The sequence below is a fragment of the Typopeltis vanoorti genome, chromosome 9, assembly GCF_054136105.1.
Source record: "Typopeltis vanoorti isolate ZY-2024b chromosome 9, IOZ_Tvanoo_1.0, whole genome shotgun sequence".
Lineage (NCBI taxonomy): Eukaryota > Metazoa > Arthropoda > Arachnida > Uropygi > Thelyphonidae > Typopeltis > Typopeltis vanoorti.
In genome coordinates, this window is record NC_143557.1 from 61,406,550 (window position 1) to 61,428,540 (window position 21,991).

Below are 21,991 nucleotides of genomic sequence, written 5' to 3' on the forward strand. Positions count from 1 at the left end.
CGTATCACTTTTATTATCACTGATTTCATCTGTGATAGTCTTTCTACCATTTCTAAGCTTCCTTTTCAAAATGTTCTCACGCTGAAGTGCTATTTCCTTTCAACGCTTTTGAGCAGTAGTTACCCCGTCTTTCAAATGAATTATACATCCTTTGATAAATATGAAAGAATCATGATCAGCAGTAACATAATTGTTCACGTACATTTTTATTTTGGAACATGGTGTTAGTTATGACTAGTGCTGATTAATGCTATTATTGTTAACCATCTCTTTTTCTTGAAACGTTGATAGATTATTATTAATGGGTGAGGAATGTATCAAGAGAGGCCATATTATTCGCACCAGCTGTCATACTTGTACTTGAATTCATTCACGCTACTTGCACATACTACTCTATGAGAGAAAAATCTAGCCCTAATCCCCCTTCCTGATGGTATTCATTCTCAACTTCCATGGATGCGCTCCCATCCTTTTCCCACCCTCCATAATAATTCCATCTACTGAAATTCTGTATAACTCTTTCAGACTTAGTCTCAATCATATTACCCCTTTTTCTCCTGTTTGCATCTGCAGCCTACAAATTCTCAATCTGTCTTCCTAATCAGTATTTCACAATCCTTACATCATTCTCTCCTTTACACTCTCTCTCCACACTTTATCAGAATCACCACAGAAACCAGGAGACCAGATCTGCATGCAATAGACCAAGTGAGATCTTTTCAAGGCCTTGTAAAGAGACAAAATGACTTCCTTATCTTTACACATCATGATTCGTTTCAGCATTGCCATTATTCTCTGAGTTGTATTTACAATTTTTCTATATGACCCTTGAACTTCAACTTCTTGTCTACTAAAATCCCAAGATCTATAGCCTCATCAGCCATTTTCACATGCCCACAATTCCAGCCTATTCGAATCATCCTGAAAGTACTGCATATCAGCAGCACTCCTGATTACCCTACCTATCTTTGTATCATCAGCAAATAGCTGTATGTCACAACTGAAATCCTTCCCAATTCATTAATGTACAGATTGAATAACAATGGACCAAGGACTGATCCTTGAGGCACACCACTGGTTACCTTGAATATTACAGATTCACACCCCTCATATACGACTTTTTTTGATATCTGTCAGTCAGCCATCCTTTTATCCATGCCAATAGTTTATAATCCAGTCTCATATTCTCCAATTTATGCAACAGTCTTCCATACTGTAATTTGTCAAAAGCATCAGCAAAATCCAAAAGTATCCATTTAGTAAACTCATGCTGTTCTTTGCAAAGTAGAGATTCTCTGAATGCGAGCCCTAACCAACTTTTCCAAAATCATTACCACCGCTCCTGAGATTGGTTGACAGTTGGATACATCAGTCTTTTCATCACCATTGTGCAATGGGATCACCATACATTCTTTCCACTACTGTGGAATCTTCCCTGTTCTGTGAATCAAATTATATAGCCAAGTCAAGGGAATAACAAGTTCAGCTGAATGCTCTTTTTAGCATCTGATATCCCATCAGTTCCTATTGCAGAATTCTTATTTAGTTTGTGTAACAGCTCTAGTAGTTCCTCTTCATCCATGTGAGTTTCCTCATACAGTGAAGAGATAGTAGGGAGTTCAATGTTGCAAATACCTGGTTGATAGCTTTTAGCAAAATGGTTGCTCATTAGTTGAACAATTATTTCTGCATCAGAAATCTCCTTTACCATTTGCATTCAGTAGAGGTATTCTTTCAAATTCATTCTTCTTTTACCTGCAGCATGACGATGGAATTCTTTTAGATTATTGGTGGAATATTTTTCAGATACTTTTCTTAATGATCGTTTTTTGATTTTTTTTCACAACTTTAAACATTTTTTTAACTAATTAAATTTGATTTTAACTTTCGTAGATGTTCATTTTATTGTGTTCAGGACCATCTCCCCCTCCCACACATTAGGTGTTGACTTATTTCACTTCTGACACCAAGATAAGATAAGATAAAATACACACAATATATGAGTGATTTTAGTCAATGTATGAAGCCAATTAGAAATTCATCATGATTATTGATAATAAATGTTCTAGAAGAACAATGGGTCAATTTTGCAATTTGGAATGAAAGTATGTTGAAGAGTAATACATTTTAGGATAACTCGACTGTTATCCAAATGTGAACTAATATTATTATTATGTGACACCTTCTAGGAGTTCAAGGACTTGTTGTGGGAGAAGAACGCTACTCCACTGTACAACGCATCTTCTCCCCTTACTAAATCCTCCAATTACACTTCTACTTCTACCATTAGCACACAGTGCCATCTAATGTCCCACCACAAATAATATTTTTTGTCTGTATATTGTATATGTTGTCATGGGCAATTTGCCTTTATGTATACGAATGTGCTGAATATTCCTCTTAAATGGATAAAGTACCTAGAGAATGAATTCATTTTTGAATAGTTTGTAAAATGATCATTAAATATTAAATGCAAAAAAAAAAAAAAAAAACCCTTAAAAATAAAATAGATGGTATCCGTGTATATAAATACATCATTCCTTAATAGATAATGAAATATTTTAGTTATTTTTTTCATTGTATTAGAATAATCATTGATAAGTTACGTTGTTGAATTGAAGGTGAATGAAACAAAACTTGTTCTCAAGCTTTGTGACTTTGGATCAGCATCCCATGTCGCTGAAAATGACATCACTCCATACCTGGTTAGTAGATTCTATAGAGCCCCAGAAATTGGTAAGTCAAGATTTTTCTTGCAAATGGAAATTTGTTAATATGTGTGAGCCATGAGTCATTCACAAAAAGTGAATGAATTACTTCACTGCAAACATTGTAATTTTACAGTGAAGTCTTCTTTAATAGCATAAATGATTTAAAAATTTATAAGTCTTCAGCTAGAAAAATATAAATCACTGCCATTATTAATTATATTCTGTTAATTATGAGAACACTTCTTTTTTTCTTTTATGTGGCTACAAAAGGTTTATTTACAAATCTTACATTTGTACCATGTACCATCATCTCTGTTCAGATAGGGACAATGTTGGTAGTAAGAATATACATCTTTCTTTTTCTAACTACATCGTAAGAAAACAGATTTTATATAGGACCTCATTTCAGTAAATTATGGAGACTACAATCGTGTTAGGAATTTCCTGACTTTTCGACTTTCATATTAAGACCATGATCTGGAGTAACACACACACACACACACACACTTACAGGTAGTCCTCGACTTATGACGGCCAAAATTATTATTATTAAAAATTCTCTAATTTAACTTTGCTGCCAGCATATACATACATATATCACATTGCTTTTGTATATGCATCGCAGTGTCGCCATTAGTTGACAAGCAAAGCCTATCACCAATACACAGTAGCCGCTGCTATGATTCATCCACTTCTAATTTATCACAGCCTTTGGCATGCTAGTTGCTAATCGGCAGTTGAAGTATTCGTTTCTCTCATTACAGTTTTTGTATCTCATCGTAATCCTATCATGTCCAGTAAGAGAAGTAAAACTACTGATGAAAATTACAACATAAAAAAGAAGGTGAGGAAAGCTTTAAGTTTAGATGTTAAAATGAAGGTCATTGAAGCATATGACAAAGGAAAGAAAGTCGTTGAAATAGCATGAGAAGAAAAACTACCGCATTCAACTGTTTCAACAATCATAAAAGATAAATCAAGAATAATGGAGGCAGCTAAAGGGGCAGTTAATATGAAATGTACAATTTTAACGAAAAAAAGAGAAAGGCCAATTTATGAAATGGAGAAGCTTTTAATGATAATGGATAGATGATCAAATCAACAAGAATATTCCTCTTGGTTTGTTTATGATTCAAACAAAAGCACGCAGCCTATTTGACAATTTAAGGAAACAACAAGAAGATAAATGCAGCGAGCATACATTTAACGCTAGTAAAGGTTGGTTTTATCGATTCAAAAGCCGATTTAACTTGCATAACATACGATTAACAGGGAGAAGCTGTTAGTTCTGATTTTGAAAGTGCCGAAATTTTCAAGAAAAATCTGAAAGAGATGATAAAAGATGAAGGCTATTTGCTAGAGCAGATTTTTAACATAGATGAAACCGGACTGTTCTGGAAAAGAATGCCAGAGCGAACTTACATTCACAGAGAAGCTACATCAGCGCCTAGTTTTAAGCCATTTAAAGATAGGATTACGTTTCTTGGAAGAAATGCTGCTGGTTTTTTAAATTAAAACCATTTCTTGTTTACTGTTCACAAAACCCCAGAGCATTGAAAAACATTGACAAGAATAAGTTGCCAGTTTACTACAGGAGTAATCCTAAGGCTTGGATGACAATTGTTTTATTCCAGAAGTACGTGTTTACTGTCTTGAAAAAAAAAAACATTCCTTTTAAAATTCTATTGCTGCTTGACAATGTTCCAGGACATCCTCTTCACATTGGTGATTTGAATGAAAATATAAATGTGGTGTATCTACCGCCCAATACAATACCTGTGATTCAACCTATGGATCAAGGTTCGATTGCTACATTCAAGATATATTACCTGAAAACTACATTTTCTCAAGCAATAACAGTAACTGGCAACGATGCTATAACATTACTCGATTTTTAGAAAAATTACAATATTAACCAATGTATCCAAAACATTGGGACTTCATGGAAGGAAGTATCGGAACAATGTATGCGAGGAATTTGGAAGAAGTTACTACCACAGGAGACACTTGAAGAGTACAAGGAGCATAGTATGTTAGAACAAATTGGTCAAGAAATCGTTGAAATTACAAGAAAACTGGATTTAGAAATCAATATTACTGATATAGAAGAATTAGCAGATCACGAAGAAGGTGAACTGACTGATCGAGACTTGATTTTCCAAAACGAAAGAGTTGTAGAAGAAAGGAATAATGAGGAAGATGAAGAAGAGAAATCATTAAAAAAATTTACTGTAAAAGGATTAGCTGAAGTATTTTCTAAACTAAATCAAGGACTTCAGCTACTCGAAAATATGGATCAAGACACTGATCACTTCGCCAAAGTCGAAAAGGAAATTCGACAAGCAGTCAGATGTTATCGCGAAATATATGAAGGAAAAAACCCCCAACAGACAACATTAATCAATTTTCTGATTAAAAAAACTACTCACGATTGCAAGAAATAACCATATCGTCCAAATGAGTGACAGTTACTCACCTTTTTAATTAAAAACACCGTTAATAAGTTTTTTGTTTATGTTAACTAACATTTAAAGGAATTTCAAATTCAAGTAAGTGCACCATTTTTGATATGTTTGTTTTTTTTTTTCTTAAATTTTTCTTTTTTAAATTTGTATTTATATGTAAATGTTACATAAACATTTATAAATAATTTATAAATGTTTATGTAAGTTTATACATTTTTAACCGTTTTAAGTTAAATAGAAACCTAATTTATGAAAATATTGTAACAGAAATCAAACAAATCAAGAATTTAAAAAAGTCCTTGACTTACGTCAGAATCGACTTACGATGGAGATGTTGGAACGGAACCCCCATCATAAGTCGAGGACTACCTGTGTGTGTGTGTATATATATATATATATATATACTGCTCAAAACGATTATGGGATATTTTAGTTTACTTGTAAATTATAAAGTTATAAAAATAATTTACAAATGTAATACAATTTGTAATAAATATCGATTATTTAAACAATATCTCATCAGTTACACCCTATCTATAAGTAAGAAATATTTATTCATGTATAAAGTACCCAATAAAGTACCAATTTCTGCAAACAATTATAATTATTTGCAGAAATTTATAATTATCTGACAGAAACTAAAATATTCCCAAAACGTTTTGAGCAGTGTATATATACATACAAAGACGAGCTATATTACATTTCAAACAGTAAAACTACTGTAAAACTCTTGCCACCACCCAACACAAAAAAAACTAGGTGTCATTAACACACTAAAAAACCATGCTTTAAAGATTTGCTCCAGTAAGCAAGCACTTAAAGTAATGACACATGAATTAAAAGTTTCAATTTCAAACTCTTCGGAAAGTCTGGCTTACAAAACACTTGTTATAGTACACAGGATGCTGTTAATTAAGGGATAATGAAAGCAATTCGAATTATAACAAACAAACAAAAAAATAATTAAGATAAGGGGATAATAAATCCCTCATTATTTTAAAGCCGGATACGAAACTCAGAGATTGAAATCTAAGAGTTTCATGCTGCAGAACTATCGGCGAGTCCAAGCGTAAGTCAACACCTGGGTAGTACAACACTAGGGCAACTCGGCGGAAAGGTGGAGCGAGCTCCATCACTATCCTTAATATTTTCTCATAATGTAAAACGCAGCTCCTAGGAGAGGTATTACTGTTTTACATTATGAGGAGAGGTCACTACCCAGACCGGTTTCGACCTAAAAAGGTCGAAACCGGTCTGGGTTTCGCAGCTCCTAGGAGATGCAGATAGAGTTTTTGGAGTTTGGCAAAACTCCGAACTCCAAAAAACAGCTCCTAAAACACAACTATTAGGAGATGAGTTTTACATTATGAGAAAATATTAAGGATAGTGATGGAGCTCGCTCCACCTTTCCTCCGAGTTGCCCTAGTGTTGTACTACCCAAGTGTTGACTTACGCTTGGACTCGCCGATAGTTCTGCAGCATGAACCTCTTAGATTTCGATCTCTGAGTTTCGTATCCGGCTTTAAAATAATGAGGGATTTATTATCCCATTAACTTAATTTACGCTGCCGTAAAAAAAATAGCCTCTTGGCTCTTTATCATAAAAAAAATAATGTTCTATATTGGTGCTTCTTTTGTTGAATGAAAAGAAGTTTCCATTTGTGAGGTTGGAGCTTAAAAGGATGTTTTCCAAATTTTTAGATAGCTTATGTAGCCATACTTGTTTTGGTTAAGGGTAGTGTTTTATTGCTGCCGAACTCCAAAAATAGTGTCTCAGGCTTTTGACAGCTTCTATGTACTTGTTTATGTGACTCCCACCTATGCAAGTTTTTAGTAAACCTTTAATAGATTTATATGATGGATGGATAGCTAAGAATTTTTCTATTTTTTCTTAATTTATTTTTACATAGCCCAGAAACCCTGGTGTATATACCTATCATGGAACTTATTCAATCCTTTCCTTCATGGTTCCCCTCCATGTGGGGGCACTTGTTCGTGGTGGAGGGGACCTCCCAGTGATGGTACTGGCCCTTTTCATTCTTCCTCTTTTTCTTTGCGTTTCTTCCCATATTCTTTGCTCTACTTCTCCTGAATCTTTTTCACTATCCTTTTTCCAGACCACCATCACTGGGATCCAGTGCCCTGCTGCCGTGTTTGCGGTGCGACCCGTGAACATCCGGAAGGGTGGATCCTGGTAGTCTTGCACTACTTTGGCCCCTGCTTCGGCTAGTGGGCTTGCCTGCAAGGGTCAACAGTGTTGCAGTAAGTCTCTCACCCCCATGGTCCGCGATCGGGATCCTAGATCTGCTGCTGTGCCTGTATAGCGTCCAGGGTAGCTCCGGCGTTCCACTCCTGAGTGTAGTTTTTGCTTGCCGGGTAGTGGGCGTCCATGTGTGGCTCCGTGGTAGGTGGGGGGAGCTCTGGCACCAAATTAAAAATTCCTTAAATATGAATTCTGCATCCTCAAATGTTTCAGGGACCCAAACGAAGTCCCAGCCAAGTACTAATAATATAGAACAGTATATGGAAACAGAAGTAAGAAACAAAAGATATCGGATACTGACATAAATGTACCAACTTTTTTAATCATTCATGCAAAAGATGAAAAACCAATTAGGAAAATGTCACCCTTCTTTATCCAAAAAGGTTTAGAAGGCCTGGCAGGACCTCCCAAAACTGTCAAGAAATTACGTTCTGGTGATATCCTCATGGAAACAATGTGCAAACAACATTCCGAGAAACTACTGAGAGCAATGACAATGGGTGGAATACAGATTGCAGTAACACCTCACAGAACACTCAATTCCAGTAGAGGAGTGATATCAGAATGGGATCTCCTTGATGTTCCTGATGAGGAGATATGTTCAGAGCTTAAAGAAGACCTCTATAACCTAGGTCTCAAAGGACACCTCCCTATATTTATTAAAAACTTTCTGTCCAGGCGAACTTTCCAAGTCAGAGTGGGAAGTACGCTATCTCAACCATATCTTCAAGAACAAGGTGTTCCCCAAGGCTCTGTCTTAAGTGTAACCCTTTTTACTATGAAAATCAACTCAATCATTGAACAGCTTCCTCCCACTGTAGACAATGCTCTATATGTTGATGACTTCACAATATGACTTCACTCACGTAACATTAGGGTAATTGAAAGACAACTTCAGCAAGCAATTCATCATGTCTCTCTGTGGGCTCTTAATAATGGGTTTAGGTTTTCAACAGAAAAAAGTGTCTGTGTACACTTCTGTCGAAAACGCACTCATCACCCAGTTCCTGAACTAAGAATGGGACATACTGTTATTCCAGTAACTACAGAAACCAAGTTCTTGGGACTAATTTTTGACAGAAAACTCACATTTCTAGCACACATTCGTCAACTAAGAGAAAAGTGCAAAAGAACTTTGAACCTCCTTCGCACTCTATTCTCTACTGAGTGGGGTGCTGATCGAGCTTCATTGCTCCATCTATGTTGTGCACTTATATGTTCAAAGCTGGATTATGGGTCCCAAGTCTATGGTTCAGCAAGACAGTAACCTACGATGGTTAGATTCCATCCATCATCAGGATATGCGGATAGCTACTGGTGCCTTTCGCACCTCACCCATTCCAAGTCTCTATGTAGAAGCAAATGAACCAGCTCTATCACTTCGACAGAAACAGTTGTCTCTTAATTACACCCTAAAAATAAAATCTCTCCCAGATCACCCCACATGGAATAGTATCTTCTCTCTGCATTGGGAAGCTCAATATCACACACATCAAACTGCTACATCCTTTTGGTATGCATATTAAAGAAACTGTGCAAGCTGTTAGTATAAATGTTGACAACATTAGCTACACTAAACATAGCATTCCTCCGTGGCAGGTTTGCGCACCATCCTGCAACCTCTCACTTTGTCAGCTACAGAAATTTTATACCCCATCATCCATTTACCTGCAATTGTTTAATGCACACACAGAGCAGCACACACTGATTTCTTACCCATCTATACTGATGGTTCAAGAACTAACACCTCTGTTGGTTGTGCTGCTGTGTTTCCTGACATTATTATCTCAAATCAGATCCCACCAGACTGCAGTAATTATACAGCAGAGTACATGCCATTCTGCTTGCACTTGTGCATATAAAAGCAAACTGCTACCAAAAGTGTATAATTTATACAGACTCATTGAGCTCTTTACATGCTGTCTCCTCTCCTATGTATAATTCTCATCCAGTACTTTATGAAGTGCTACACCTGCTTCACAAAATGAAAATCCTTAATTTCGATGTTCATTTCTGCTGGATTCCCAGCCACATCGGAATCAAAGGAAATGAAGATGCAGCTGCTAAATCAGTCCATACCTTCTCCACATACTATTTGACAGTTCCATATACAGACTACAGACAACTTATAAGATCAAAGCTAATTGCTCAGTGGGAGTTAACATGGCAAAAAACATCAACAAACAAATTATATAACATTAAACCTGATATTAAACACTGGCATTCTAGTCAACGTACAAAGAGAAGGTTGTCCTTGCTAAGCTCCACATAGGTCACAGTCACCTTACACGTTCTCATTTACTGAGAGCTGATGACCCTCCCATATGTAAAAAATGCAACACACATCTCACTATTCATCATATTCTGGTAGATTGTCAAAAATTTACATGAGAGAGGAATGAAATTTTCACCTATCTAACCAAGCCATGTACACTCAGGGAAATGCTAGCAGACTCAGGCAAATTGCAATGCTTTTAATTTTTTAGAAAGAATTAATTTGTACAAACACATTTGCCCCTAAATTTGTTTATATATAAATACTTTTTTTTTTTGCTTAACTTAACTTTTATACATATCTATTATTCATTAGGTTAAATCTGACTGATTATTGTATTACCATGGGCCTTGATCTTGTATATTTGTATCACCCTGCTGTAATTTTGTTAATATGTAAATACCATAATGCTAAACTTAAATTTTATGCATCAATGCTGTATAATAATTCCTTTTTGACTCTTTAAGTATTAGTATAATAATGTTTGTTATAATCTTACTAGATGTAGACACTGCTTTCCTTGACTTGTTTTGTATATACATATGTTAACCTATAGTTATCTATTTATGTACTGTTGAAATCTCTGCAGTAATTTTGTTTATATGTAGATACTGCTTCACTTAACATACATTTTGTGTATACATCTTATTTACTACTTTATTTTTTGAATAATCATGTATAGTGCTATAGGACATCTTACCTATTTGTGTACTTTCTAGTAATTCTGTTTATATGTATTCTAAATTCTGTTTCTACTGCATTGCTAAATTTAATTTTCATCCATGCATATTGTATAATAATCCCTTTTTTGCCTATTTTTGTACTTCTATAAAGGCATCTATTTATAATTTTACATATATATGTAGATACTGCATTCCTTGGCTTAGTGTTTCATATATTATGCATTAACTATTTTTGCACTACTGTAATAACCTCTGACCTTGTGTGTTGCTGTTCCCTCTGCAGCTGTTCTGTTTACCTAGAGATGCTGCTTTGTGAAACTAGATTCTTGTACAGACATATTGTTTACAATTCTGCAAATTCTAATGTTGCAACCTTTAGTATGGCACAGTATGACCTTTGTAGTTTTTGTGCCAAATAAACTATAAACCAACTAAACCCATCCTATATGGTTACATGGTGATCAGCATTCATTATTAAAAATTGTGGAAACAACTATCATGTTGGTTTGCTTTTTATTCTGATATAAAGGGTTATCAGAAAAAATAAATAGAATTCTACACTATTATAATCTTAATGCCACTATTAACCCACCTATAAAATTAAAAAAACATATTCAACTCCTCTAAGGTTCCTCTCCCCATTGGCTCAGCCTGGAGTACATCGTATCTATTGTACCTGTAACTTACCTGATATTGGTGAAACTGGATGCACAATTCCTGTCCATAAACTTTCTTTAAATGCAAATTTAAAGAAGCCTGTGAAATTTTGATCAACCATCCTAATCTTAACAATAATGGTGGCACAAAAATCCCAAGAATTTGGATGGCACACGTTTAGCCCACTTAAGTTCCAAGTTTTCCAGCAAACCATGACTTTAGGACTCTGAGCAAGCAGTAATTTCAGCTCTTATTGACCACCATCCATACTGATTTATTCTAATTTATATAAGTAATTATGTGAGAGTATGTTGCTCTCTAGCTTAATTTATTTTTTGTAACCATATAGATATAATAACAGGACTTTAGCATTGATGTAATATTTTTTTTTTTTTTTTCACCAAGGTCAGGCCAGTAGTTTTAACAGTTAACCATATTAATGTAACTTTAGCATACCATGTAGATTGTAGTGTAGCTTGTGGTGTAGCTTATGGAAACAACTATATGGTAGTTGTTTCCATAATTTTTAATAATGAATTTATTCAACCCACTTCAGGCTTTCAATTGTAGTTTCCTTTCATTTTATCTTTTGTCAAGAGGTGTCCAGCATATGTCATGACAGTCCTGACTTTCCATAATGGTAACAGCAACAAATTTATAAAAAGAGGAGATCTGTTCTTCAATCAAGGTGAATGTCAACAGATCTTCCTGTCAGTTTATAGTAGGCCATGTTGCAGGCACAACACACTTGACACTCTTATATGTTACAGGACAAAGTTTGTTCTGAAATGAACACCGGATTTTTAATTTGATATGTGAAAATTTATTTTGGCATGATAGCTCAACAGGCTAGCTTTCCTAAAAGGATGGCATAATGATTTAGAACGGTCTACACACATTCACAAGGATAAATGAAATCATTAAAATACAAATACCAGAGTAAACACTTATATTGCCAAATATTTCAATCTGAAATTAACAGGTCATTATCATCATTGACTAGTATGTACAAAATAGAACATTAACAATGGAATATTTAATAAGCTGCACAATGGTATAAAAATAAAAAAACACAAAATGGGTGAGATGTAGTAACTGGTGTGGGTGTAATAAAACTATTGATGTATGATAAGAATGCTACTTTCCAAGATTTTTACTAAGGAGAGGCAGTCATTCCAATTCAAATTAGAATGATGCAGCAGAGCTTCATCACTCTCCTCATATAACTGTTTGAACTTGAAGCAGCATCGGCGAAGTAGACATGTTCTTGACCAGAAGATTCTGTGGTCATTGTCAATCCCATGCTGCACCAGGCCAGATTTCTGAAATTTCAGTTTTAATAAGCTTTAATATTAATAAATGCAGGTTGTTACACTTTGGGATACAGAGATATAAGGTTACATACTGTATTGGTGGAGCTGTACTTCAGGAAGTGGATGAGATTCGAGATCTTGAAACAATAGACAGTGAACTAAAGTTCTTAGAGCACATTGCAAGTGTTGCAAGTACTGCACATTGTTGCTGTGATAAAAAGTACATTGATATGTAAGGATAAGGTGGTGTGGTGGTGTCTCTATATAAGACATTGGTCAGACCGCTATTGTGCTCAGATTTGGTCACCTAGTTTTCATTGTGATGTGGAAACACTAGAGTGAGTCCAAAGACAAATGACCAAAGTGATATCAGAACTCCGAAGTGTTGGTTACGAAGAGAGTTTGAGGCAGTGTGTATTACGCAGGTTGGTAGTTACGAGAAAAAGAAAAGATATAATGGAGACTTTCAAATTAGCTTTCTAAGAGATTCTATCAGATTAATACAGAAGGAATTATAAAAAGAGTGGATATTAAAATGGGAAGAATGAGAGGCCATCCCTAGAAGTTGTATAAAGATGTGGTGAAGAATGGTGTGAGAAGTACATTTTTTATGTGGAGAGTTGTTATTGAGTGAAATGCATTGTGAATGCAGATAGTGTAAAAAAACTTCAAAGCTCATTATGATAGGCATGTTGCTGGTTGAGTGGTCCTCCCACAGTGAATCTGTTGACTCCATGGAGGTTACCAAAAAATAAAAAATAAATAAAATAAATTATAATAATAATCATAATAATAACATTTCCCCCTTCAATCTTTTCTTTACAGAACATCTAATTTGCCTGATAGGAGAGGTGGCAATCAAAAGGAACTTTATAGATGCCAAGTAGGGAAAGAGGAGACTGTTTATATTTAAAATAAGGAAACCATGAGGAAAGTTTTTTGATTGGAAAAAATGTAGGCAATAGGTTCTGTTTCTTAAGGATTCTTGAAATCAGTTTGGAAATTTCTGAAATGTATTGAATTGGAAACTCTTTGTATTGTTTCAAGGTTGTTGGAAGCTTGAAGGAACCAAAAACACACTATAATCCATTGTCAAAACTTATTATGATATTGTTGGTTAGAGCATGCGATATGAGATAGACGCGGTAGAGTTTTTATGATTCCATTTTTGCGATAGATAGTGTAGCTCAGTTTATGGTAGACAAGAGTTTCATTTGAAGGAGAGCAGGAGAGTCAAGTAGGCTTCCAATCAAGGTATGCTTCATCTGTTTATAAAATTTGTTTTGGCAGATGAAATAAGTGGATTGGATAACCAAGTCAAATAATTTGACTATATCAGGAGAGAAGGCTTGTGAATGCAAACGAAAGAAATCCTGAGGTGGTATGTTGGTAAATAACAGTTCACTGTTGTAACTGTCCAATAATTCAGCGGGTTGAAGGGATAAATGCCACCCAAACTAAGAAATAATCTGAAGAGGTTTTTTATAAGAGTGAGAGTTACAAATTTAGAAATTTAACAGTCGAGATAAAAACTTAGTGAATAGCTGAATGGGAGAATTGATGTAATCTATGATGCAAGCAAAATGAATCTTGTGTTTGTTTATGGTATCTTTACATAGACAGACGAATTCATCAAGCAATGAATTTAGTTTTTTGAGCTGGCTGTTTGTGGAGTTGCAATCAATTTCTTGATATGTAGATCTGACATAGTAGGAGAGCTGTTTTTCTGATATAGTTTATAGTATCCTTAACAGTGGTACCTTTTTCATTGTTAGCATTGGTATGGTGAGATGATAATCTCACTACAACTAAGCTGACAAGGAAAAATCTGACACACACCATACCATGTGATGTCTTAGGGATTGTACGGCTTTGATTTTTGCTGAAGAGATATAGGGGTGGGAGCAGAAGTTGAGTTATTATTTATTACACACACACACACCAGTTACTACATCTCACCCACTTCGCATTGTTCTTTATACTATCTTCCTTGTACGTACTAGCCTGCTTGCTACTGATGAGTACCTATTAATTTCAGGTTGAAATATTGGCAATGAATGCTTTTTTACTTCTATTTGTATTTTACTGATACTATGCTGCTTAGATAAAGCTCACCAAAACAAGATAAATCTTAGACCAAAGATTATCTATTCTCTGAATGACAAACTGTGTGAAGCCTTAAGTTCGGAGCTCTGGTGCTGTCTTTTATAATGTCTTCAAAGCTTCCCAGTGAGAACATTTGATAAAGGCTTTCACAAGGAAAATTTGAAATCTTAAAATGGCATAGTACTTGCCAGCAGTAACTACTTCAAGATCATGTAATTTTAAAATTATCTCTATTATTAACAGAAGCCATCTTGGCCCTTAATTGAGGCTGTGCCCTGCACAATTATTATATAAGTTAGAAATATGATGAACATCAAGTGTGGGATTTTTTACAGTCTGCCTCTCATAATAGCCATCGTTATTTATTTGGATCTGGCTGACATCTTGAAAACATCTACTGGCCCTTCCTCCAATAAAGCAATATTCTATGCAGAAAGAAATATTATTATTATATGGGCACCTCCATGGAGTCCGAAGACTCATCGTGGGAGACACAATCTATCATACTGCTCTTTGAACCCATTAACAGAAAAGGCACTCACAACTGACAACCCATTCCACTCATTCACCATTCTCAAAGCAAAAAATCTAGTCCTTGCACCCCCTACTGACCACACCTTTATTCAACTTCCAGGGACGACCCCTTGTTCTGGTCCCTCTAGCCAATTGCTGAAATATTTTCCCTGCATCTATCATATCCCCTCTTTTACTTCTATCAACCAACTTCTGCAATCCACACACCTTGCAATCTATTCTCATAGGGAACATTTCACAGGCCACTCACTATATTGGTCACTTGCCTCTGAATCCTCTCTACTGCTTCCGCATCCTCAAGAAACCCAAGGGACCAGACTTGAGCACAGTAATCCAGATGTGGGCATATCAAGGCCTTATTAAAAGGAATTACAAATTCCTTATCTCTACTTGTTAATGTGTTCTTCAGTAGTGAAGTAATCTTATGGGCTTCCTTAGCAATATGTCCTCTAAACTTTAACTCTCTGTCTTCCACCACTCCTAAATCTCTAGCTTCATCTATTTCCTGGAGTACAGTGCCATCATTGTGATACACAGCTTGTAATCTATTTATCCCAAAACTTGACATTTCTTGACATTAAACTGACACATTCATTAACTTTTATTCATACTGACAGCCTATTTAAATCATCCTGCAAGCTCTCCACATTGCCTTGATTAACTATTACTCTGCCTAATTTCGCATCATCAGCAAACAACTGAATATTTCCTTTCAGGTTATTTCCTATATCATTTATGTACAAATTAAATAGCAATGGTCCCAGCATTGAACCTTGTGGTTCAATGTTGCGACACTAGTCATCTGTTTTCACCTTGATTCTGTTCCTTCATATACCACTTTTTGATGTCCAGCAGCTGCCCTCTTATCCACTTAACCAGTGTCATATCCATCCCTATTTGTTCTAATTTGTGTAACAGTGTTCCATGCAGTATTCTGTCAGATGCCTTTGAAAAATCATTGTGTAGCCTTTATCCAACTCAGCTTTTACTCTATTATAAAAAGTTAGTAAATTACTAAGGCATCCTTCACAAAGCCATGTTGACCCTCATACAGTATCATATTTTTATCTACCCTTTTTTAAATTCTCTTTTTTATCAATTTTTCTAGTACTTTTACCACCATGCCTGAGATACTGATTGGTCTATAATTTGTTACTGTAGTATTAGAATAATAGGAATAGGAATAATTTTGTCCTCTTTTCACTCTCTTAGAACTCTACCAGAGCTGAGATTTAAACAGCTTAGTCAAAGGCACTGCTAGTCCCCTTGCACATTCTCACAAAACCCAGTTGATATGCCATCTAATCCCACAGCTGTATTTACATGGAGATTCTGCAATATCTTAAGAACCTCCAATTCACCTACTTCTGTTCCCATATTAGTGTCTGTCATGTAAAGCAGTAACCTCACTAGGAAGATATATGCTTGCAAAGTGGTCACTCGGTAACTCAACTATTTTATCCACTTCTATCTCCTCGTGACCATCATCAGTCATTAAGATTAATTTTCCATAGTCATTCTTCCTCTTACTTGCAACATAATGAAAGAACACTTGGGATTTCCTTTGGCCTGCTTGACTCAATTCTTCTCATAATCTGATTTTGCCTTCCTTGCCAAGCTGGTCAGCTTTCTTGGCTGAGCCATGTACTGTTCATGAGTTTGCTGGTCACTTTTCTCTTTATATACCCTCCACAGCATTTTCTTCGTCTGCAGCTCATGCTTAATGATATTACTCATACATCTAACACCTACCCGATTAACCCTCCTTACCCTAGAAATACAATTTAATACTGCTTCCCAAACTTATGGATGTAAAGGCCCCCTTTGGAAAAATTAAAATATTTCATGGCCTCCCATTAAAAAAAAATTGTAATACAGACATATATTTTTTATTCAATACAAAACATATACAGTGAATATTGCAAAAATCAAATGCAAATTTTACATTTTCAGCATCTCACATACACATTTGACATGCCAGATTATGTTATATTTTTATATAGATAGATATTATCCATCTTATTAGTCTTAAAACATGTTCATTATTTCACGGCCCCCAAAGGGGCCCCTGCCTACAGTTTGGGAAGCTCTGCTCTAGATGACCCATAACTATATTCTGCATTACTAACATCCTTACCATGCAGTGTTTTGTACCATGGTACAGATTTAAACTTTTTTCCTAAGCATGTCATAATCACCTGCCTTGTAGTTCCACAAATACCTCTTGTTGATAGAATATTCCTCATGAGGAATATTCTATTCACTTTCACCAATTGGAGGCAATGTTGTCGGATAGCTCTTCTGATCCTATGACCAGGTCCAGTAAACTCCCACCCCTAGTCCCCTCCATCACATGCTGCCTTGAGTCATTATCTCTCAGCAGATCTATAAATTCAGTTTCCTTTCTGCCATGTGATCTTTCTTCCTTCCAGTATATATCTCCATGAATATCTCTATGAAGGCCCTAATCACTCGACCTGTACTCATTGTACTAATTTGGGATGCATGTCTTCCAGATCATCTGTGGAACTCCCTGGCCTATAGCAAACAACCAAATGTATATTTTGTCTTATTGGTCTTAATCTCACACCAGATTGCTTCAAATGAACAGCCATCCTCCTGCTTATCTCCTATTCTTTTTGGCTGCAATTCATCTGCTATCATCAGCAGTACCCCCCTCCCATTCTGTGTCTTCCCTGTAACTACATCATCTGCTGTTAGCCAAGTCTTGCTAATGCCTATATCTCCCATTAATCTGCACCTTTTATTCCACAAAAGGAATAGGCAAAGCTATTTTGCAGTAACTACCTTTTGAAAACTAGTGGGTAGCTAGTCTTCACCTTTGGCCAAAGACTGTTAGTGATTTTAATTGGAATCTTGTCATCTTGCAGTCCCTAATGCAATATATTACTGTCTGAAATAATGAATTCTACAGTCAATTTTCTTGAGTTTATGGCATGAAAAATGAAAAACCCAAGTCTCCAGAAAAAAAACTGCTCGCTTGTTCCAGAGATAGACTAACTCATAAACCTACCAAAGAAAGTAAGACTTCGATAAAGTTCATCTAGAAATTGAAAACAGTCTTCCTTCTGGTGTTCTAGTGCTGTGGATGCAAGTGTTATTTCTACAGTGTTACACAGACACTAGAAATAATATCTTTAAAAAAGTTATACTACAGCAACACAGTAATTATAACCAAAATGTAATAAAGATAATGCTATTGTCAAAATGAATTAAACAGAATATAATTTTAAAAATTGCATAACCTCTTAGATGATGATTCTGCTCAACTGCTTGTAGATGAGGATCCCACTAAAGCAGAAAGTAAAAGTTCTTAAATTACTTTACAAAATTAAAAAAATATTTTTAAAAAATTGCACCTTAGCTTAAATAAATCATCAAAACTAATCTGAATTTGTTGGGATCTGATTTTTTTAAAAAAAATGCATTATGGGAAGGGTCATTACCCAGACTGGTTTTGACCTATATTGAGGTCTTATCACCTATATTGATGAGACCTCAATAATGCATAGCATTATACATGTCTGTAAGGATGTGTGCTTTGCATTATGGGATACTAAGGCAAGTGATATGAAGCATTAGCTTCTATATATGAGTTGCCCAGTCCTGAAGTTACTTTAGGTGCAAATTTTGTTTGCTTACACTTGAATAAAGGATTAAATCCAGAATATAATTTCTTGGCATCTTTAATTTATAGTATAACCAAGTGGAAAAACTTCTTCTCCCTTCTACATATTAGGCCTTCTGGCCTGTTTTAGGGCTAACTTGAGCCCTTCTAAGTCATACCCGCCCCGAGGATAAGGTGACCTAGCATGTCCTGTGTTCACGGGGCTGGTTTGCCTGCTTGCAGGAGGAAAAGCCCCAGATAAACCAAGAAAAACTCTGCTGTCCATGCCCAAGACTGACTTAACTTGGCTATGTCTGAGAAAGATCCATAAGTCCCTCATGTTGGCGACGGGAATTGAACTCTGGCACTCCTTTCCCAAGCATATGGCTGCGAAGCGCATACCCACTAGGCTGACTGTGGAAAAACTTCCAACATACTATCAATAATTGGTTATTCACCAAAGTTCGTTTCTGTTTTAATACTGCTACATGACAGTGTGTCAGCAAATGTGATCAGCTGGCATTCACTGATCCATTTGTTTGTGCAAAGCAGCAGTCTAGCATATAGTGCCCTGGATACCTTGCAGAATCAGATGGAAGAAAACTACCACTCTCCATCACAATAAATGCAAACCTGAAAGAATCCTTTTGTAATCAGTGGCAAATTTAAGGAAATAGCATGATCTTAATAATTATTGTTGTATTAAACTTCGGTTGGCCAAAATATTAGCCTATCTGCTCTCCAGCTAAGAGGCCACAGGTTTGACCTTTGTCCTGGTACAGTATGATCTTGGATGTCTTTGCATAAAAATCAAAAATAACTAACCAACCCAACATCTGAGGGTGCCCCACATAAGACTTCATTGTCTTCATTTAGTCTAATTTAGCCTAATTTCATTTTTATCCACTTATTGTTTCTACTGTGTTATTACAACTGTAACATTGTATTCTTGAAGACATCTCTGTGACAGAGATGAAATATTGAAACAATTAACCACGCTACCGGCCAGGACGTAATATACATCCACATTTCCATGGATGCGAAGTGCATATTAAAATTGTAATACCATTGATATTACATTGAAATTTATGATGGATATGAAGCTTTTGAGGATGTGTATTTGATCTTTAATGGCTGGTAAGGTGGTTAAACCTGCTGTTTAATTATTTCTCTCTGTGCTGTAATTATTCCATTAAATTGTATCATGAGTGTAAACCAGCACCTAAATCTAAATACTTGTTTACTAATTCTTATGAATACACTAGAGAGAGAGAGATAGGTATGGTAACATCAGCATTTTAACTGAAGCTAGGTGCATAAGTATTGAGACAGTGATTATCCATTAATAACTTTGCTGGATTGTTCACATTACCCATATGCAATACCTGTCTCTCAAAACAGAACATCTTTACTCAACCGAGAAACAACCAAGAATCAGGTAAGGACAAAATGTGTCTTTTAAATTAAATATAAAGAAATCTAAGATAAACAACAACAAACAGTTAGACAATCAAGTTCTGATTCTTGATTGGTCAAATTGGAGAAAGTGTCTGAAGGGTCTTGGTATTTTTAAACTGTTCTGCACTGCATGCCAAGAAGGGAATAATAAAAAAACAAGAACTGGGTTACACGAGAAATTGCTTTTTGCCCATCAATGGTACCTTCTGCAAACATATCATCATCCTTGAAATTCATTTGGATCACACATTGGCCTAATCAGCCATCTCCAGACTGACCACAATTGTAACAGGTTTCCTTGATGCCGAGAAAAAAGTAAATTATATTTCATAAGAAATCATGTTATTTTTTAAGCTGTTCACATTTTCAATATTCAAAACTGAGTTCATCTTTTTAATGTATTTTTCTAAATTTACTTGAAATTCTTCTCTTTTTTTATTTGCAACATTATATATGTACACACACACACACACACACAGAGAGAGAGAGAGAGAGAGAGGTCTGGAAAGTTCAGATAAACATCTAGAACAAAAGTGATATTAAAGCAACTGATATAACCACAAGTAAGAACATATCTTAAAACCATTTAACCCCCATGTTTCATCAAATTGTAATAATTTGTTGTTGTTTTTTCTTTTAGGATATATATAAGAAGACAGAATTAATTTTTCTTATACATGTTCAGGTGTCTGTTAACAGAGTCAAACGCTTGTTTGAAATAACAAAACAAATAAAGAACAATGTCTTTTCACTAGGATATGTCCAGACCCCCCCCCCCCCCATACATAGGTAAACTGTTTATGTATATATGAATGGCCTGGTTGACTGTGGGTTGCTTGTAATTTTCTTTAGGTGAAAGATGAATTTTGTTGCCTGATGTGAGACCACTGCCCTGCTTATTGGAGGCTTGAAAAAGTTCCATGTAGGGTTTATAGGGCAGGGTTTTCCAGACTGTGCAAAAAATAAATTAAAAAAAAAAAAATATATATATATATATATATATACACACACATTTTGTACCAACAGTACAAAATGTACAATAGGTTAATAACTTTGTGTGGGTGGGAGTAACATAAATAAATAAATATAGTAAAACCAGGTTTAAAATAGCTTGGTATCTTTAACATATATATATACTTCTATCATATCTCCTCTCCTCAAATTTTGAAGAATACATTTTCTCAATCTGTCTGCACAAGCACAATTCCCAAGGCCAATCATTGTCATACTAACACTCAACATTTTCAAATGTTTTCTCCCATCTCTGTGAATCTTAGGTGACCATATTTATGCAGAGTAATCCAGATGTGGTCTTCTTAATGCCTTGTTATGTAGGAAAATAGTTCCCTTTCTTCTTCTTCTTCTTACAATTTCTACAGTTATTTGATGTGATGCCTTAACCACTCTAGCAATATATCTTTATTTATGTGGCTCTCACCTAAAAAATGTTGTAAACTCACACAAGATTGTGCATCAGTACTGTAGGTATGGTAACGATCCTGTTCCGTTTTTTAATTTTCTTTTCTTTTGCATTTTTTAAATTGATTTTTTACACAATTCAGAAACTGCTGCAGAGACCAAACATGGAACTCTTTTCATGCTAGGTGGTCAATGGTCCCACTCTAGGCAATGAAATTCATCTCTGACCTAAAGACATCTCAAAAATACATGTCCTTGGTTGGAGTCCAAACCACAATCTTCTGTTTGGAAAGTAGATATGCTAAGCAGCAGGCCAATGAGGCACTTGCAGCTAATTTCCATTAGCCTCTTACCTAATTTTCTAAGGAAAAAATTGATCATAAAATACCGAATGTTTTTTTTTTTACTGTGCTCTCATGGTGTTTATTTAGGAAAACAAATTTTTGTTAGTAAATTTTATTTATTTTATATATTTATTC

General features: G+C 35.4%; 1 protein-coding gene across 4 annotated transcripts in view; it reads left to right on the forward strand.

The window, feature by feature from the left end:
- Prp4k (Pre-mRNA processing factor 4 kinase) overlaps positions 1 to 21,991 on the forward strand; it is a 526,475-nt gene that overhangs the window by 248,419 nt on the left and 256,065 nt on the right. For all 4 annotated transcript variants that reach the window (XR_016548872.1, XR_016548870.1, XR_016548871.1 and 1 more), the window contains exon 13: positions 2,622 to 2,736. Coding sequence is in view for 1 of the 4 variants with exons in the window: in XM_090398529.1 (XP_090254655.1) it covers positions 2,622 to 2,736 (115 nt within the window). In the remaining 3 variants the exon portion in view is untranslated. The remainder of the gene's footprint in view (positions 1 to 2,621; positions 2,737 to 21,991) is intronic.